Source organism: Balaenoptera borealis, assembly GCF_965194805.1.
Source record: "Balaenoptera borealis genome assembly, chromosome: X".
Lineage (NCBI taxonomy): Eukaryota > Metazoa > Chordata > Mammalia > Artiodactyla > Balaenopteridae > Balaenoptera > Balaenoptera borealis.
This window is the reverse complement of record NC_138881.1, coordinates 11,928,258-11,948,154: the sequence shown is the minus strand read 5'-3', so window position 1 is coordinate 11,948,154 and position 19,897 is coordinate 11,928,258. Positions and strand designations below refer to the sequence as shown.

Genomic DNA, 19,897 nt, shown 5'->3' with positions numbered 1-19,897 from the left:
TGTAATGGGAGAATGGAATTTATAAAGTCCATTTTTCTTCTGCCCACTCTATCCACTCAGTGTTTCTGAAGAACAAACAAGTAAACAAACAAAAATCCTTTGAAGATTGTCTTTACTTGAAAGAGCTGTGTCTGTGGATATCCATTAAGACAATGCAGTTCATGGCACCAGTCTCAGTATTTCAGATGAAAAGCATTCCTTTTTTTAAAAAAAAAGAGAATGGATTTATCACAGGCCTGCTTAAAATATTTCCATTGCAAACTTGGCCCCTCTCCTAGGGTCTATTAGCTTTGTTTTGAGAAAGTTTATGTTCAAGTCCTTATGGTCAATCCTCAGTTACTTTAGCAAGTGGGGAAGGCTATAGGCAGGTAACCTAAGAGGAAGCTGTGGGATATGCAAATCAAGCATATTCATTTGTGCTAGTGTCTTGCTAAAGGGGCCCACACATCACAATGATTAATGTGAAGTAAAACAGATTCTCTGTTATATAAAGTCATATTGTTATATGACTTTTGAACCATCCAAAGTAAGATTGTTATCAGTTTAGTAAACCAAAGTTAGCTGTTAGTCTCCAAGCTCCTGCTAACTAGGTCATTATGTCAAGGGCTTCTGGGTTTTTTACACCCCGGAAATGAAGGCTACTCTTTTTTCAGGCATCAGTTCTCTCCCTTCTTTCTTTATTTGTGATATTTGAACTCTAAAAGGAGATTGAGGAGGACAAGGGTTATTATGTGAGGTTTTGGCTGGCCAGTAACCTCAGCAAGTTTATTAAGTTTATAGATTCTTATTCTTGTTTACTGCAAAGTAGTGACTCACCAAAGCTACCCAGAAATCAATGGCAAAGTTAATTGGAATCTACTTTCCTCTTTCTTTGGGCCACCTTTTCCATTCAAAGCCAGAAAATAAAAACAAGCAAGGAATCACAAAGGGGACTTCGTATAAGCACTGATGGTCCACAAAGAGAATGGCCAACCCTATCTCTTCCACATCAGTGCTGCATGAGCCCTTCTTGGATATCTCCACCAAATACTAGAAGCTTGCCAAACACCCTCTATTCTTGTCTGGTCAGCTTCTTGCTGACCACTACAATAATAGTCCTTGTCAGCCACCCGGAAACCGCAGCTGGGGGCAAACAGAAGAGGTAAAGATGTGGGGAAGGAGGACGTAATATGAGGGTAGAAAAGTAAAGAGCAATTCCCACCCTTCACAGTCAAAGTCAGTGGTAAACACATCACTGCTTCTTTGATTTCATTACTTCTCGGTCCTGCAAGGACCAAGCATATTTACTAATTGGAGTTTTTAAGCCTTGGAGGAGCCTCAGAGGACCGCTATGGTTGCTGTTTTATAGAGAAACTAAGCGTTGGGTTGAGTCCGGGGAGAGGTGGGAGCAGTAGAGAAGCCACAAAGAAGGAATCATTATGTAGGAAAAAGTTTTTCTTAACTGTCTTCTCAAGAGAAGGGGCAATAGGGAAAAGGTGAATATATAAAGCCTACTGTAAGCCAGAAATTCTCATTTTATTCCTGACAACTTCTTCAAACAAGGATGTTTCATTATTTTGTTTATTTCTGTAGGAAGTTTCAAGGGAAATCTACAGTGATTTTAAATGATCAGAAGGAAACCCTGTCACCGCCTCTTTTTCAATAATAGTTGATATGTCTTTTTACATTTGTTACTTTTCTAAACCAAGAAGTTAAAAGTATTTTCTTGCCCCTGCCTCATTAAATCTCCTAACATCCCTGTAGGTCAGTAGCACTTATTATTCCCTGCATTTTACAAACAGAGAAACTGACAGAGCAAGCCAGAAAAAATTTCATGTCTCCTGTCTAAAAATCCCATTACCTTGGAGGCATCAGCAACTTATGGCACATGTCAAAGATTTCAGTGGCATCAGGGCCACGGCATAAAGGGGACAAAGTAGTAGCATTTTTCTATTCCCTTCACCAGGCCTTTGGCTATCCATTGCCCATCTAAGCGAGATGCCTTTATTCCGTATCATCTCATGCCCCTCAGTTTTGCATCCTCCTCTGGCTAAGGCCCCTGCGTCTTGTCCTCAAATCAATTATCCCTTCCTGCCAAAATTCCTTTGGGGTGAAGGTCTATACAAGCATTAAGATAGAAGGAAATACAATTTTCTGAGTAGAATGTGATTCATTATAGAGGTTAAATGACTAATAATCTTAGTTTTCCCAGGAGACATTTTCATTTCAAAGAAAAGCTTACTAAATAAGGCTCATTTTTTGAGGAAGGGCAAGTTATTTGGCATTTTACCTCGAAAAATGGTCTTCGCTCTATTGGATATAAGACATGCACACACACTTTTGCTTGTCCTTCCCTTAAGGACCTCGGGAGTTGTTAAGTAGGTAGAGAATGAGTCTTACGGGTTTTTTCTCCTTAATGACACATTGAAAGAACCAGGTCATTGGTTAAAACAAGCAGGTGGTCATTTCAGTAGTAGTGACTTACAACTCTCCAGCTGCATTGTACACGTCTGGACATCCATTGGAAAATTCTTCAAGTCCATGGGACAGGATAAGGTCAAGGTGAGCCTTAGCAGAGAAAAAAAATTTTAAAAACAAGTTCTAAATTTTTGAGGTCTGGTTCTTGAGAAGCAAACCAAAAACACATTTGGCATTAAGCAGAGTGACACTGATTCAAGTACTGAAGTCTCAGCTCTCACTCAGGACAATGCTTTCTAATTTTCAAATGAACAGTAGTCATTGGTAAATTTTTAAAATACTATAGAATTTTGCTGTAACCCCATACTCTCCACTTCCCATCTTCCAGCCTCTGAGTCTCATCTCCCCAGTGGCACTGGTTTCAAGTTTATTCTAGAATCAAGAAGAGCATTGAGAAATAGTGTAACAAGAACCGTGGGCTCTTCTTACACACACTGATGTCCAAAAGACGTAAAGTTTATACTGCTTTAGAATTGGACAGGTGGGCTTTGCTTCAAAGACAATAAATGATGTGATAAGCGTAATTGGTTGTGATAAGTATTCGCTCTCCTTCCATCAGGTGGGCAAATACTTCAGTATCTTTTCATTTGCTAACTACATGGATAGGTCAGTTGTACATTGTAGCATTCATTCTAGAATTTTGACAAATCTGGAGCGGGTAATCCTTGATCTAAAAAAAAAAAAAAAAAAAACCATTTGAGGATGGTGGCTTGTATAAATACATAGTCTTCTCCTCTCTGCACCCTGGGGGGACTACTATGCTCCCCCTTTCCTTAACTTTCCAAGCTCCAGCCAGCTCTGATTAAGTCTTTTATCAGGATATTGATTAAGCCACCACCTCTTTCCTACTATTTCCTTTTTTAGTCCTCAAGGAAATGGTACACACCTCTTGCTCTTCAGTTTTTCTATACCTCAGAGATTCAAGGGAGGAAATTAAGGTTGAGAATCAGCAGACCTGTGTTCCCTTTCAGGTACTGCCTCCAGCTGCCTCTGTCCCCAAAGCAAGACCTTAAACTCAGTAAACACGCATCCTCACCAAATGATGGGGTAGGATCAAATGATGCTTATTGCCATTTAGCTCTAGTACTAGAATCCATGTTATTCTGAAGTTCACTGCTCCAAGTTCTGTTCATTTTCTCTCAAACATCTTTTCTATCCATAGACCCTTCTAACTCTTACACCATTACCTAAACTCTCCCTTTCTGTCATGCTCTCCCCTCCTGGGTCCCTTCTCTTTCCTTTCTCAGCTTCATGTTATACTTTCTATACAAGCCAAGACAAAATTAAAAAAAGAGTGGCCCAGTTATTTTAAAGAAAGAAAAGATTTGGGATTTGAAGTGAGGTTAGACAAAGAATCCATGCTGACAGTCTTCAAAATCATCAAAATACAACAGTGACTGGGAAAAGCAAGATACAAAACAGTGCAGTATAATCTCAATTATGTAAATATGTTTTCAATATTGGAAGTAAACACAACACTATATTAAGAGTAGATATTTCTGGTTGGTGGGATGATTCTTTTTTTTTTTTTACTCTGTTCATTCTGCATTATCTATATTGACAAGTGTAGGCTATTCTAAGATGTCCGTCTTTATGTAATTAAACATGCCTTTCTTCAAACAATAGCTGAAGGGTAAAATTATTAAATTATGTTTTATTCAATAATGTTTTGCTATATTATAATTATATTATTATTATTAAAATTTTGCCACAAACATACAGTATTTCACCTTCATTGCTAAATAAATTACCTACCTTCTCTGAGCTATTCTGAGAACACAAATACCATGTGTCTAAAGGAAAAACAATAGTTTTGGGTTCTAACCATCTGAGTTAAAATAACATTTTAGACAGGAAAAATAATTTTTGTCAGTTGTGGAGTTCATTTAGAGATATCAGTATAAATATAGTTAAAGGTATTTAAATTTCTTCCTAGCATAAAGACTTTTTTTTTGAGATTTTATTTTATTGAGATCAATGCCATGAACTCTTTAAAGTAAGGGAAGAGTAAAAGAATCAAAATGAAAATCTCTAATAATCAAAAAATTTTAAAAATTTGACACTTTATTAAGGGAGGGGAATCTCAAAAGGATCCGTGGGTTTAAAACTGTTACTAACACAGTAAGAATCTATTTATTCTTTTCTATTTTTTTAAAGAGGAAATATTTACATCAAACAAAAATATGTCCATCATATAAAAATAATCAGAGGGTATGTGTATAGTTTAAGTGAATCAAAACTAGAAAACTTGGAAATTTCATTATGATTTTGAAAAGTTTACTTTTGAGAAATTAGAAAATAATAATAGCAAAAATGAATACAGCTTAAAAACATGCAACAGGAAATTCAGTTGTATTTTGTTTGCTATTGGAAACAACCCAATTTTAGTATTCTTAATCATAGGTTTGCTGAATACAATTCTTTTGTGAAGTGAACTTTTCACATTTATTTAGGGGGAAGAGGCTTCAGACATGATATTTCTGCCTTTGTGGCAGATCTAACAATCCTATAGGAACCCAGAATTTTTGGGGTCAAAACTATTAACAGCCATGGAAAACCCCCCTGAGAGAAATTCCCAATGAGCATGAAACTCTCTCTGAATTTTGTCTCAGCTGAGAACTCAGTGGGTATTTCCCTTCTTCCTTATTTGTTTTTCTAATTTCCTTTCTAGGTAGGTTTTGTATGGGAACCCAATGGGTGCCAGTAACAAGGAGGCAAGTTAACAGCTCCCCACTTTGCTAAATCACGTCATCCGCTGAGCAAATGGGAAGCGATTGGAAAGATCTAATCAGTTCTTTCATGGCCAAGACAGCCCATAATTTATGATGTCTAGTGTACCACACATCTGCAGGCCTAAAACTCAGACTTGCCTTTTACTTATTTTTTTCCTTTTCATTGAAGTATATATTAAACACAGTTAAAAATACACAAATCTTAAGTTACAGCGTGATACCTTTTTGCACCTATACCCACCTGTTTAACAAGCACCCAGACCAGATTTAGAATATTCCCATCACCCCCAGAACATTCCCATGTGCTCTCTTCTCAGTCAAGAACCTTCAAAAGTAACCACCACTGCTTTTTTTAAAAGCTATTTTTTAATTTAAAAACATGAGTTTTGGGGAAAGAACGAGACGATATTATTTTGTACAGAGATGCAGAAATTGCACCAAATAAGACTGACACATACAACATATACTAAAATGTGAACTATTTTTATCCCCTTTACTCTGGCTCTCCATCTTTTTTTGGGGGGGGGGGTCTCACAGAATTAAGTATTTTTATTGAAAGTCAGATTTTTTGCTAGCAGACACTGCCTACAGCATGTCAGATTTGCTCTCCTCTTCCTCACCATCTAAAATATTAAGGCCATTGCGTGTGAAGGCAGTGAGCTGAGGCCACCCATCTTCCATTTGACTTTTCTTAAAGAACTCATTTCCTGAAGCATTGTCACGCATCCCCCACTGTCATTGTGGTGACATGCATGCACTCAGGGCGCCCCTGCTCCTGTTTGCACAGGGAAGGAATAAAGTTCCCTTATAGAGGCCCTACTTCTTTATAGAGAGTAAGAAGGCTGAGTGAACATTTTGATTTTAAAGGCAAGAGGGTAAGACAAAGCACAGGAAGTCAGCTTCCCCCCAAATCTCCCTCCCCTTCCTTACTACTCTCCTATTCAGTTCACCTTGCCATCAAACCAGCTCTTGGGTTTATACCTTACTTAAAGTTTAAAAGACTGATAGATGCAGACATTGTAAACTGAGTTAATGTTATAATTTTTTACATCAAATATATTTTTTAATTTACTTATTTCTCTCCTACGCAAGGTTCTTCCCTTATGCAAGAACCACAAAGGCTACAACTCTCTCTTTTTCACCATCTAAAATAATGCCTTGAACAGATTAGGTATTCAATAAATATTTGTTGAGCAAATGAATGTATCTTCATCCTCAAGCTCTGTGGGAGAACTTAAGGCTTTTATTCAGCAGAAATGGGAAAGGACAAAGGATTTAGAAGAGAAGAAGGGTCATCTGAGCCCACGGGGTGTTGCCAAATTCCCAGACTGGCAAAAGAAGCCAGAAAGCTGGCCTGGCCCTTTCTGTAAGTTGCTAGCATTTCTAGTGGGAACTAGAAATAAGGCAAATCAAGCTGCAGGAAAGCCCGGAAGCCCTGTCCACCTGTCCTTGAGCCTTGCTCAGGTAGCTGGGTCCACGGCCAGGACTGTTCTCCTATTGCTAGAAGCATGCGGACTAATCACTTAACTTTATAACGTCATGGCAGACAGGAGGTTCCTTGACTCACAAAGCAACTACTCGTTCATAAGGCACTCAGTATTAGAAGTGGAAGTCCATTCCCAGCAAAAGATTCTTGAGGGAAAAAAAGCCATTTGAAGAGAAAACGAATTTTCAGGTGGAATTACGAATTGTCATTAGGGATCTTCCTGCTTAAGGCAAAGATTGCCAATGTCCTCTTTTGAGAGAGTTAATTCTGATGGTTATAGTAGCCTGTCTTGTTTGGAAAGGAAGGGTGAAGGGATGCTTCTGTGTTTCAGGAAAAGCAAGAGTCTCAGGCATATTGCTGCTGTTCCTCTGTCAGAGACCATGCTTAGCACACTCTGTGTAGCACACTGCAAACCCTAGCAGTACACAGAAATATCAGAGGGGATAGAACCTATGGTGTTCTTTTAGGATTAAAATACTTAATAAGGAAAGATAAAAATTCAAGTGATGTCGATAGTATTGATAATCATTCTCTGAGCACCTGCTGTAGGTCAGGTGCTCTCATTATTTTGCAGTCATGGAGTACCATCCCACGAGGCACACAGCATTCTCTCTGTCTTTGAGATAAGCACATTGGAGCTCAGAGAGGTTAAGCTGTTTTCCCAAAGTCACAAAACCAGTAAGCAACCAAAGTTAGATTTGAACCCAACCTTAATTGATGTCAAAGTTTATTTATTATTTTCCACTCTACCACGTTTCCTCCTTAGAAGAAGAATCTGTTATCATCCTCTTTTGTCTGTGAAGCTAGCAGAATAGGTTGTAGACCTTTCGTTTTTTCTGCAGGCATCCCGGCTTCCCATGACTTTTCCTTTTAAAAACTCCTCCAGCCTCTCCTGGCCACCTCACAGAGGAGAAGCACCATTGACTGGGGATCCGGGGGCCTGGGTGGTGGACCAGGCTTACAGAGAAAGAGCAATTTGACCTTAACTAAATCTCTGGGCCTCATTCCTCACCCATGACCCCATCCTGCTCAAAATTTCTATGATTCTAAACTGTAAGTGACAGTGACCAGCATGAAGGTTTCCTCTTATAGGTGAATTTCCACTCTTGAATATGATGAAAGCCTTAAGTCCAAATAATAATGCTTCTTAAAATTGGAACTTTCTGGCAGTCTGGGTATATAGGTGAGATATTTGTTGCCCCCATAGGGCTTTGTCATCCAACATCCTAGACTGCTATCCACTCTTTCTCCAAGAACATAAGGACAGCCTTACTGTACAATGTAGGTCTATTGACGCTTTCCTCTCAGGTGTACCTGGAAATCTCTAAACCATGTGACATTCTAATGTCAGGGATATTTGACAGGATGCATCATGTATTGAACAAGAGTGTCCTCCTAACCTACCTAGACCTTAAGTGAAATTAGCGTGGGGCAAGTTAGAAGTCAAGTTAAATGTGCATCACTTTTTTTTTTTTTAAAGATTTTTTTGACGTGGACCATTTTTGAAGTCTTTATTGAATTTGTTGCAATATTGCTTCTGTTCTATGTTTTGGTTTTTTGGCCACGAGGCGTGTGGGATCTTAGCTCCCCAACCAGGGATCAAACCTGCACCCCCTACATTAGAAGGCAAAGTCTTAAGCACTGGACCACCAGGAAAGTCCCAAATGTGCATCATTTATACAACTCACACATATGGGGAGAGGGAGGGAAGAGTTAGAGGAGTCATTGGATTAAAAGACTCCACCAGGCTGGTTGTCTGATCAAGATCTCCTTTAGCACCATGGGTTTCAAATTCTGGTGGGCGTAAGTGTCATCCGAAGGGCTTAGTAGGAATGCAGGTTCTCAGGCCCTCCTGAGGAGCAGCTCAGGTAAACTGATGCTGGTCTTGTGGAGCACATGTTAAGAAGCTCTACTTCAGCATGTCCCAAGGGAGGACTTTTATTTACTGTCCCTGTGATGGACTAAAAGGAGAAAAATTTGAAAGGGAAATAGGAAGGGATTGAGAAAGGGGTCTGTGATTTTTCAGTAGCTCTAGCACTCTCTTTGGAAAATATGACTTTCTACTTGAAACCAGGTCCGGACAATGAGGCTCAAGTAGGCTTCTAAGTGATTGGACCGGGGGTAGTGAGACAAGGGGGGTTAATCACGAGCCTCAGTCACCATGGAGTGGCATGCTGGTAAGGTCAAGGCAGTAAAAACAAGGTCAGTTCGTTGGCAACCAAGAATATGGTGGGTGTGGCTAGAAAATTGGGAAAGCTGCTAAGAGGGGTGGAAGGTACAGCAGAGAGGAACCCAGACCAGATGCTTATTAACACACACGAGTGTGCAAAGGTAGACAGTGGAACTGTACTCAGGGCGCTGTCTCTGGTCTCTAGAGACTAGAAAAATCAGCCACTGAGAAATTTCAAAGGAAATTGGGGTGGTGGCTGCAACATTCACTGGATGACCCCCAACTAAAAATTTACAAAAGCTCCTGGTACTGAGCAGGGAGGAGGTCAGAGCGTGCAGGAAGACCAGCTCCAGGTCTTTAGTGAGGAGGGATTCGTGTTAAACAGAACTCCACCTGGGCTGTGATCTAGTACATCCATTTAGCAATTTTTGGCAAGCATTTATTGAGTGTCATGCTTATCAGACACTTGAAATAAGAGTTTCTCTCTTGAAGGAGATCATAGTTTAACATTACTAAGATATTATTAATATATATGTGTATATATGTGTGTGTGTACATACATATATTCTTTTAATGGAGTCTATCCCAATAGTTCTGCATTTATTATTCAACTTTTTAAAGCTGCTTTCAAATTCTCATTTAAAGAATCCTTCCAGATTATGTAAATCAGACATAGCTGAACTAAATCAAGTAAAAGGCTTTTCATGACTCCCTTGGGGCCTAGATAAGCGCTCACACTGATTGGGTAGAGCAGATAACCTACCCTTCCAGACCTAGGTCCTGAGAGGGCCCTTTGGGTCTGTCAGGAAAGTATGACTTGCGATAATCACTTGATGATCCTGAATCAAAACTCAAGGTACCCGCGAAAGGATCTTTGTCCACAGAGAACAAAAGTAATTGGTCCAAGTTTGGCTAGGCAGGCAAGGCATGAAGTGTGGCTGTGCTTGTTTATATAAGTAAAGGTTGAAAATTCATGGCTGCCAAGTATAATGAGCTAATAGACATTTAGCTAAAGGCTTCCGTGACTATGAAGATGCAAATCTAGGGAGAGTATAGTGTCTCAAGTACCCTTAGTCGTTTCCTCCTTTGTGTATATGAGTTGATAGATTCTCAGGTTCCCTACGGATATCCCTGAGAGCAGACTTTGATACTGAGAGTATCAAGCGGAAGGATGAACCTAGGTGGATAATGGGGCTCGGAACCCTGTGGCTAGGACACCAGAGAGAAATCATTTTTCCAGTATTGTCTAGGGCTGAAACTAAACCCCAGGTTGGTCGTAAGCTGTGCAGTTAGACTCTATCCCCTTAGTTAATTCCAAATAAATATAAAACCTGTTTTTCCATGTTGACCTTGGGATTTTCAGGAGATGAATGGCAACACTGCTGGTTCATCAGCTGTTCTACTCCTCTCCCCTGATTAAAATGCCAGTGGCTGACTAGGAAGGTCCACGTTTACCAAACATTATAAAGGCATCACAGAAAATACCCATATGCATTGAGCAGTACTAGCTGGGAAGGACAGAAATACAATATCTGCTCCCATCTGTGCCTGGTCGCTTCAGAAAATGTGCACACATATGGTGGGCCCATGTTAATTAAGTCCAAATATGGATTGGATTCAACTTGGAGAGCGACTGATAAATCTGCAGCTAAAACTTTTCCAAATGTTTTGATATTTCCTGAACAAAAATGTTTTGAAGGTGGTGAATGGGAGAGGGCTAAATGGAACACCATCAGAAAGAAGAGCTGAAATTATCAAAGATTCATATAACCAATTCTGCCCACAGTTTAGTTACATTTTAAATTTCAGTCATATCACAGCTAGCATTTATTTATACAACCAAATATTCATGAAGGTAAAATGTTATTAGCCTGCACATTAAAATAATGACAACTGACTTGTCCACAGTCACTCTATTGCCTCAGTTCACAGGTATTTAATGGTGACACTGAGGTGAAAAAAGAGGGAATAGCACTGTATAGCAATGTTCTTTTTGGGATTATTTTACTTTTGGTGAAAGAGAAAAAGAACAAGTGCTTGTGAACTGCAGATATGGTTTTAAGAAAACCAAAGTAACTTTTCATCTGCTGACAGCTGAGAGCAAAATTGTGTTACTTTGCTGGTATTTTGCTGCACTAAGACTTCTGCTGTGGTAACTGGCGGAGAGTTGCTGGCCACTGTTTCTGGTGGCAAAGGTTGGAGAGAGAACGGAGTCTCGGTCAGATGATAGGATGGTCCATTCTTGATTAGATAACACTTTGAAACCAAGCACAATTCCTTAGTTGACTCTTAACAAGCAGCTAAAGAGGGGGCCCAAGCCATTATCTGAAAAAAAGATGCAACTATCACTTCTGCTAGGAGCGATATACCTCCCAAAGGAAGGAAACCCAAGGCACAGAGAGTAGTCATCTGCTTGGGACTCATGGAAGGTGAGTGGAGCCTGAGGGTAACAGGTACTGAGTAAGGAAATGTCCGTGTGTACGGGTTAGGAAGAACGGGGAGAACTGTCTCGCCACTCCCCTCCCCTTATCCTACAGCCAACCCAGGGTGATTATGACATTCACTGAACATTTAGTATGAATCGGGGACTGAGGAAAACTGCAGATCAAAGAAAAAGTAAGTGACTTCTCATGGTCACTTAGTAAGATTGGATTTGAACCCAAGTCCTCCTGAACTTCAGAACTGACATCTGCCCCACCCCCATAGTGTTGTCTTTAATCCCTTAGCTCACTTTTTGCTTTCTATCTTTCATCTAACTGCTCAAATTTAGCAAACTATCTCCACTAAAATGAAACATCAAATAAAACATTTGTTCTGCTGTCCTTGGAAAGGGACGATCAATCCCATATGGGACGGCCTTGCTCTGAGTGTGTGTCACGTGTAGAATTTCACATAATTATATATGTCCTTAATTGTCTTTCAGTGACTGTCCAATGATAAATGTTGTATCAGATGTTGGTTTGTAGTTTTAAATGCCACAAGCAAGGATAGACTTATTGGAAAGACTGTTGAGCTTTGAGGATAGACGATTTTTTCCCATTTTAAAACGAAGTGTCTTTCCTTTGAATTATGTGCTATGAGAATGCACTAAAGTAATTCATGCGTTTCATAAGAGCCATGGTGATATTATTTGTGTTTATTTTGGGATTAATGCCATCCAGGGAGCCTTTGAAAAGCAGCACTGTGGACCAGGCAGAGGCCCACGTCAACATAAGTTCAGCAGGCTCACCAGGACCTCTGAATTTCCTTTGGCTTCCTGCCACAGGAAAATTCAGGTGATTAATAATGGCAGACTAGCCCTCGAACTCTGCTGGCTCAAATCTACCAGGTGATTTCCTTTAGTCTTACATATCCAGTTAATACTTATCCTAGCCAACCATCTTTGTATAATTGTCTGAAAGTATATAAACCCATAATTCATGAACACATTCTAAAATAATATCTCATGGATACTCCTGCTGGTTGAATCAGAGGGTACAAATGATCTAATCTGCGATTGGGAAATTTCTCAATAGGGAGCTCAGTATTAAGTATTTGTCACGGTGTAAACTATATGTTGACTATAAGGCTGCCTATTAAACCACAGGTAGTCCAACCTTCCCTACCCCACTCCAAAGTCAGTTCCTCTCCTCAGATATTCAGTTTGGGAGAAAAAGGTTCAAAGATCCAAAAGTAGTTTGAGATAGGCACCTTACAATTCAGAATCTCCTCTTGCTGACTCCCAAACCCTAAGGGACATGAAGGACCCACTCTTATTTCCTCATCCAGAAGGAGTTTTGCGGTTTGGGAAAGAGATCATTTTGAGACTTATTATAGACTTATGACGGAGCTAGAAGGAGCCTCAGACTTCATCTCATCTCCTGGTTCAATCTCATTTTATAGTAAGGAAACCGAGACTCAGAATGATAAACTGATGGGGTTAGAGAGGCTGGTCTTTGAACCTAGAGGATACAGTAAATGATGGAAGGAGGTGTGGCGCTCCTGATGCCCTAAGCTACCTTCTTGGTATTCTGTTCTTTGCACCATCACCTTCAGAGCAAACTGTAATGAATATTAATGCAGTGGAAAGTTACCTCCAAATGGAGAAAAACCTACTGGTTGCTATTGCTAGTCCAATCAGGCAAACAGTCAAGGAAAAGTGGTCATGCCGCCTGCCATGTATTTCATTGCATAACCCCCTTTTTTTCCTTCAAACAAGGGTAAAATCCTTACTCTGTTGTGTTTGAACCAGTATTATGCCCTTGAGTGTATGTGTATTTCTGAACCCAATCAGGAGCTCAGCAGAGCTTTCCAGCGCTTTAAGAGAGTCTGTCATGTACAGAGCACACTTTCTAGACTTTAATGCTTCTACCATCAGACGCATCTTTTTTGAGGACCACTGTCCAAAAGTGCCCCCTCCGCACCACTTAGCTCAGCTCCTGCTGAAGCCACCGGCATATATGCGTGCCAGCACCTCCCACCCTCCCAACCTTCCTTGCCCTAGGAAGAAGGGAATCGTGGTTTCCATGGCATTTTCCAGCACTTCTCTGAAGCCTCATTGCTTAATTCTGATGTGGGCGCTTATGTTACAGTCATTAATTACTGCATTAAGTCAAGTCCCAAAACTAATGAGGATTTGGACACAGATTTGGAAAATGAGAATGTAATTTTGCCTGGATTATAGGATATAAAGATAAACATGGTCCAAATATGCACAGAGAGAATAAATCACAGCTTTGCATAGCTGCCTTCTAATAGAAAATATGGGCTTACATGTCTCATCACAATTGAGAGTAAGATAATCAAAGTATCACCATTGGTAACATTTAGGCAGGTCTTAGTTCACTGTTCATTCTATTTTCAGCTCTGACATCTAAATAAAGAATGTTCTTTTTTCCTATGCCATAAAAATCATTCTATAGCTAAAGTTAGAATCTTTGAAGTTCTTGTATCAGGCTGTAGGATGAGTCAAGGGTGGGAGGCTATGTTAGAAAAGTTGGCCTTTTATGTGTATGGATAGAGCTGGTCATTAGACAGGATTATTTGGGGAGCTCTGTTGGATGTCTGTCTAGAAATCTACACCCCACCTACTCTCGGTGGTGCCTGTCATCTATCATCAGAGGTAGAAGGCATGTCAATCCCCAAGAGTTCTCTATGACAACTCAGATACTACTGGGATGGTGGGACACTGAATCATCAACACCTGCAATTATGAATTGAATCAAAAGGAATTAACAAGTAAATCACCTCTAACACCATAAAGGAATAAGTTTCAGGTCAGATAAAGTTTGATGATGAGGGGCACAGACGTCTTGGTGATGCGGGGTGCTGTTGTGGAGGGTCAATCCCATAACTATTTATTGTTTGGAGAACTCTATGCAGTTGGCAGGTAGCATAGGGCCCCTAGGTACCTGGTCAGTAAAATAAAAAGACACTGAAGGCAAACAATAATGTCCGGAGATCGTAGGGATCTATCCTGGTCAGTTTACTCTTTGTCTTAAAGACTGGGACAGAAAGCACAATCATGAAATTACAAGAAAATACCAAGGGCCCTAGAGTACAGGGCAATGCCACTTTTGACTATCTATGCATATAGCATAGAGTGTATTCTACTAAAGCTTTTAACCAAATCATCTCTTTTTGAAAGCTGAGGAAATAGAGGTTCGTTCAGGGAGAGAACAAATTTTCCCTAGGTCACACAGCTAGTTCTGAGGCCAGAGACCCTAGCCCAAGGGTGTTTGACTCTAAAACCCCAGTCTACTATAGTATCAGAAGGAACCAGGATAACATTCAACATCATAAGGTTCAGAGTAGGCACCCCGAACCATACAGCGAGCTGAAAACTGCAAGATGAAGAACATCTTGGTGCTGATTTTACACACTGTAAAATTAAACCAGCAACATAGTTTTGGTGACTAAACATATGTCCACTAACTCTGGTGGGATGAAAATGTATTTCATTTTCAAAAATGAAACAAAAACAGTGAGGTAATCCCTCCATCCTTCTAAAAATGGTAGCCATTTGTTTATCATGTTAACAAATGTGGGAAAAAGCGACTGATTTAAGTTGTAGCAAATATGATTTAAGTTATATAAGGAGGAATTTCTGCACAATGTTAGAGTAACTTATTATAAGATCCAAGGAGAGAATATAAAATCTCCTTCTCTGAAGGTCTTTAAAAATAGAGTAAGTTCTCAACAGGTTGCCTGAAGGTAAGGAGTTGACTTAATAACTTTAATGGGTCTTTTCAGCCCTTTAATCCCTGGGATAGTAAAAGTTTTCAGAAAGTAGATATGCTATATAAGCTATACATGCTGTATAAAACTATCAAATGAGCTTCCTATTTGAAGGTCAATTGTGGCATCTTGAATTTAAACAGTCTTTTTAGACATTTGCGAAATTTGAAGATACTTTATATTCTCATCTTAAATCTTACCTTCTTCCTCCACTAGTTCTTTGAAAATTGAGTCCCCAAAAGGTTGGTTCGAAAATGACATGCGTTTGGTGTTGTATTTGTTTGTGTCTTTGGATTTGAGTTGGAGTAAATGAAGAATTAATGTGGGGTAGGAGATGATAGCTCTGAAATAGAAGTCAAGAGCTTTGATTCTTGTCCTAGCTTTCCTATTTATGGGCTCCATTATTTTAGCTCATTTAACTTTTTAAAGAAGTCACTTCCTCATCAGTAAAACAAGGATATTTTGCTCTGTAATACCTTCAATTTAAAAAAAAATCCTATGCTTCTATAAAAGTCAGAGTTTCGGCAGAAAAGTCTCAGAAGCAGTGGGAAGTAAGGGAAGAAAACAAATATTAGCAAAGACATTGTGGACATGTGAGATCAGCTGCTCCTCTTTAAAAACGCTCACCCTCTCCTTCTCTCTTTCATATTGCACACCATAGGTCATGATGCCCTGACTTCTACTACAATTCATTATACTCGATTCAGTAAATATTGTTTGAGCACTAATATGTATTATACTCAAGGCTCACCTCGTAATTCTACTGTGGATTCAGGCCTTTTAAAGTAATATGAATTTAGAATTTGACTGTCTCTGAAGAGGGTATACAAAGCAAGATGTGTGTCCTTGTTTACACTTTGGTCAAGAATGGTCAATACTTAATGGGGTGGGTCAACAGAAAACTTGAAAACAGAGTAAGATCAAACATATGAGGGAAGTGAATAATTAAAAAAGAAATCAGAGGATAAGTGGACAGAAATAGATTTGACACTTTTTCATCATCAGAGACTATGTCCTGTATCACTGGATAGAAATTTTCTTAAATATTGTTTGAGCACTAATATGTATTATACTCAAGGCTCACCTCGTTATTCCACTGTGGATTCAGGCCTTTTAAAGTAATATGAATTTAGAATTTGACTGTCTCTGAAGAGGGTATACAAAGCAAGACGTGTGTCCTTGTTTACACTTTGGTCAAGAATGGTCAATACTTAATGGGGTGGGTCAACAAAAAACTTGAAAACAGAGTAAGATCAAACATATGAGGGAAGTGAATAATTAGAAAAGAAATCAGAGGATAAGTGGACAGAAATAGATTTGACACTTTTTCATCATCAGAAACTATGTCCTGCATCACTGGATAGAAATTTTCTAACACTGAACTAAGACCTTTGGTTCCTATTTAAAAGATTTGTTTAAATTTTACTCAGGTGCCTCAGGTGTTTGAATCTGCAGGACATGTATGGATTTCTGGCCTACTGTCACTCCCTTTTTTAAATCTTTGTCTTCTGGCAAACAGATATATTATCTCTTGGGAAGTGTGATCTTGCTTGTTATAAAGTCAATGGGCTGCATAGTTCTCTTTGTGTTTTGTTTGGCCATCAAAGCCTTGGGCTTTGGTTTCCATGCAGAGTTAATTCTACCTCTGCTCCTACAAAGCTAAGAAAGCATATAATTTTTCCTGGCTGAAATGCTACCATCCATTTGCTTTAGGTTTCAGGAAAATTCAAATACAAAACATAACCATAGAACATTATTTTTTTTAATGTGGACCAATGTTGAAGTAATTATTAAAATGTGTCAGGTGGAGGCAATTCATGAGTTTATCTTTGGTACTTCTGTTGTATGCCTTCCTTCTATCTTTCTTAACTCTCTTCGTCCTATCTGATTTTTCCTCTCAGGCATCCAACATGCTCTTTCTCACTATTCTTCACAGACATTAAACCTACTATCAGAAAGAAAATTTCGTATCAGCTCTTTATGGCTTAGTATGAATTGAGGACAGCGTATTCCCTCTCCTGGGGGTATTTGCATTGTGAACCTGAGAGTTGAGGGAAAGTCCTTCCTAATGGAATATCAGCAAGGACTTTCCAGCACCTTTAAGACACCAGAAACTGTACTTTAAACTTGAGTTGGACCTGCAGCTGGGCATATATTAGCACTAATTCCTCCTTACCCTCTAGTTAAATTGAGTCCAGTGACTCAAGTAAACAGGAGTGTGGGTGCCGACCCCCAAATTCTAACAATATTTGAGTCACAGAATTCGTTTGCAAAGTTAGAGCCACTTTTCTTTTCCTTCTTCCCTATTTATTCCTACTACTCAATTTATCTTATGTCTGCCTGCCTTGTTAGACTGGAGCCCTTCCAGGACAGAGACCACATTTTACTCAGCTCTGGATCTCTAGGCCCAGCACAGTGTCTGGCTCATTGAAAACCCTTCCAGGCAAGTAATTAGATTCCTGCAATTCAAATCTGCCAAGAGCTGTGTTTCCCTAAAATGGCGTGCCCAGTTCTCCTACACCAAGGGTCTCTCCCCTGATTTCATAGAATACCCACAATGAAGGGAAAGTCTAAACCAGCCTGCCACAGGACAAACTCCACCCAACCCAAAACAATTGTTGGGGTATTTCAGAGCCTACTGGGAACCAGAGATAGAAGAATTGCCTCTGGATCGAGTCTCGGGAACATTATATTCTTCATGGTTCCAGAATGGAAGGGCCTTTATAGAACAGAAGGAAAAAAAAAACCCTGGTTTTATTTCGGCAGTGCATGATGCCAGGTATTTACTAGAGCAAATGCCACCCAAGGCCCAGAGGGTTAGCTGGAGCAGCTGATACCCTGTGCTGCTTTTTATAACTCTCCTTCCCAGCACCATGCTCTATATATGTCCCATTTCATCAGGTCACATCAACTTAGGTTGTGCCCAATACTGCATCTTACACCAAATGCATCACCATGTGGAATATTCTGTGTTTCCTTAAAAATTTTTATAAAAATAAATGTAAAGTTTCTTAAAAATAAAGTGGGGGAAGCTTCCCTGGTTCTTTGTGGAAGCAGTGACTTTGCCACTTTTTACAAATGAGCAGCCTCTTTCCTTCCAAAAGACATTGCAGCTATCTGCCATCAGCAAGCTGTGAAATTACTGGGTTAAGAATGGAATATACAGTACAGACCTAAATTGTATATAGAGTTGTGAAATACAGTTTTGGTGGTGGTGAGTCTGCAAACTTGTGAAAATCATTTGCAAAGACACTAGCTGTCTTTTTTTTTTTTTTTTTTTTTGGTAATAAGATTGGAGAGAAAGGCGGAATTCTCTAAAGGATCTTTAAAATGTCAATATTTATTCAATGTATTCGATTTCTCTCATATACAATACACTGTCTTGGCCCTTTGGGAGGGGTTACAAAAGATGCAAAATCCGAATATCTTGGCTTTAAAGAGCTTATTATTTAGAAAGAATGTTAACTTAAAAGTGCAAACAGCCATCATTTCATTTATTGAGAACATACTCTGTGTCATGAACTGTGGCAAGTATTTTTATTTACTCTATATCAGGGGTTGGCAAACTATGGCCAAAGAGCTAAATCTAGTCCACCACCTGTTTTTGTAAATAAAGTTTTATTGAAACATGGTCACACCTAATTGTTTGAGTATTGTCTATGGCTGTTTTGTGCTATAATGGCAGAGTTGAGTAGCTCTGACAGAGTTGAGACAGTCTGACCGGCAAAGCTAAAATACTTTCCATCTGCCCTTTACAGAAAATATTTGCTGACCTCTGCTGTATATAATTCATTCTCACAAGAATACTCTGAGATAAATATGGTGTTTCCCATTTTCCAATTAAGGTAACTGAAGGTTATAGCTTATGTAACTTAGTAAGTGGCAAAGCTTCAGTTTAATTCTAGGTTTGTCTGATTCCAAAAGTCTATGTTCTTATGCTATATTTGTGTACAGAAGTAGCCAAAATATGGGGTAGGAAGAAGTCAGAGCCTTACAGATTCACAGAGAAACTATTATTAGAGTTCCAAAAAGGGAGTGATTATTTTGATTGTAGGGTGATAAATATTCTGGAGAAGATCATATTTGAATAAAAAAGCAAAAATGCATCTGAGAAATTTTCTATCCCAAGCTCAAGCCCAAGAAAAGTTAACAGATCAAGATCACATGTTTAGTTAGAAGTAGATCTGGGATTAGAACCAGTTTTCCATTCACTGAGCTCAAAGTATGCTGTCAGTGACGATACTGAGCCATTGAATCTTTGTGTGTGTGTGTGTGTTTAAATGCTATAGAATGGCATAATTATTTGAAATGAGAATTTGTATGTTATTCTCAGTGGTAATTGAACGAAAGGGCCTGCACTTCCTTTATTGAACCAATCAAAAACATATTTGTGGGGCTTCCCTGGTGGCGCAGTGATTGAGAATCCGCCTGCCAATGCAAGGGACACAGGTTCGAGCACTGGTCCGGGAAGATCCTACATGCCATGGAGCAACTAAGCCCGTGAGCCACAACTACTGAGCCTGCGCTCTAGAGCCCACGAGCCGCAACTACTGAGCCTGCACACCTAGAGCCCGTGCTTTGCAACAAGAGAAGCCTCCGCAATGAGAAGTCCGCACACCGCAAAGAAGAGTACCCCCCGCTCACCGCAACTAGAGAAAGCCCGTGCACAGCAACGAAGACCCAACACAGCCAAAAATAAATAAATAAAATAAAATAATAAATAGAAACATATTTGTGCAGATATTTATATGATACCATCACCTACCCACCATCCTACCAAATATATTTTGGTTATGGTGAATTACATTTCTGAGACCATGGGAACCACTGGCACTC

General features: G+C 39.5%; 1 protein-coding gene across 2 annotated transcripts in view; it reads right to left on the bottom strand.

The window, feature by feature from the left end:
* GLRA2 (glycine receptor alpha 2) overlaps positions 1-19,897 on the bottom strand; it is a 196,109-nt gene that overhangs the window by 111,327 nt on the left and 64,885 nt on the right. For both annotated transcript variants that reach the window (XM_082375781.1, XM_082375780.1), the window contains exon 5: positions 2,465-2,547. In XM_082375781.1, coding sequence (XP_082231907.1) covers positions 2,465-2,547 — 83 coding nt within the window. The remainder of the gene's footprint in view (positions 1-2,464; positions 2,548-19,897) is intronic.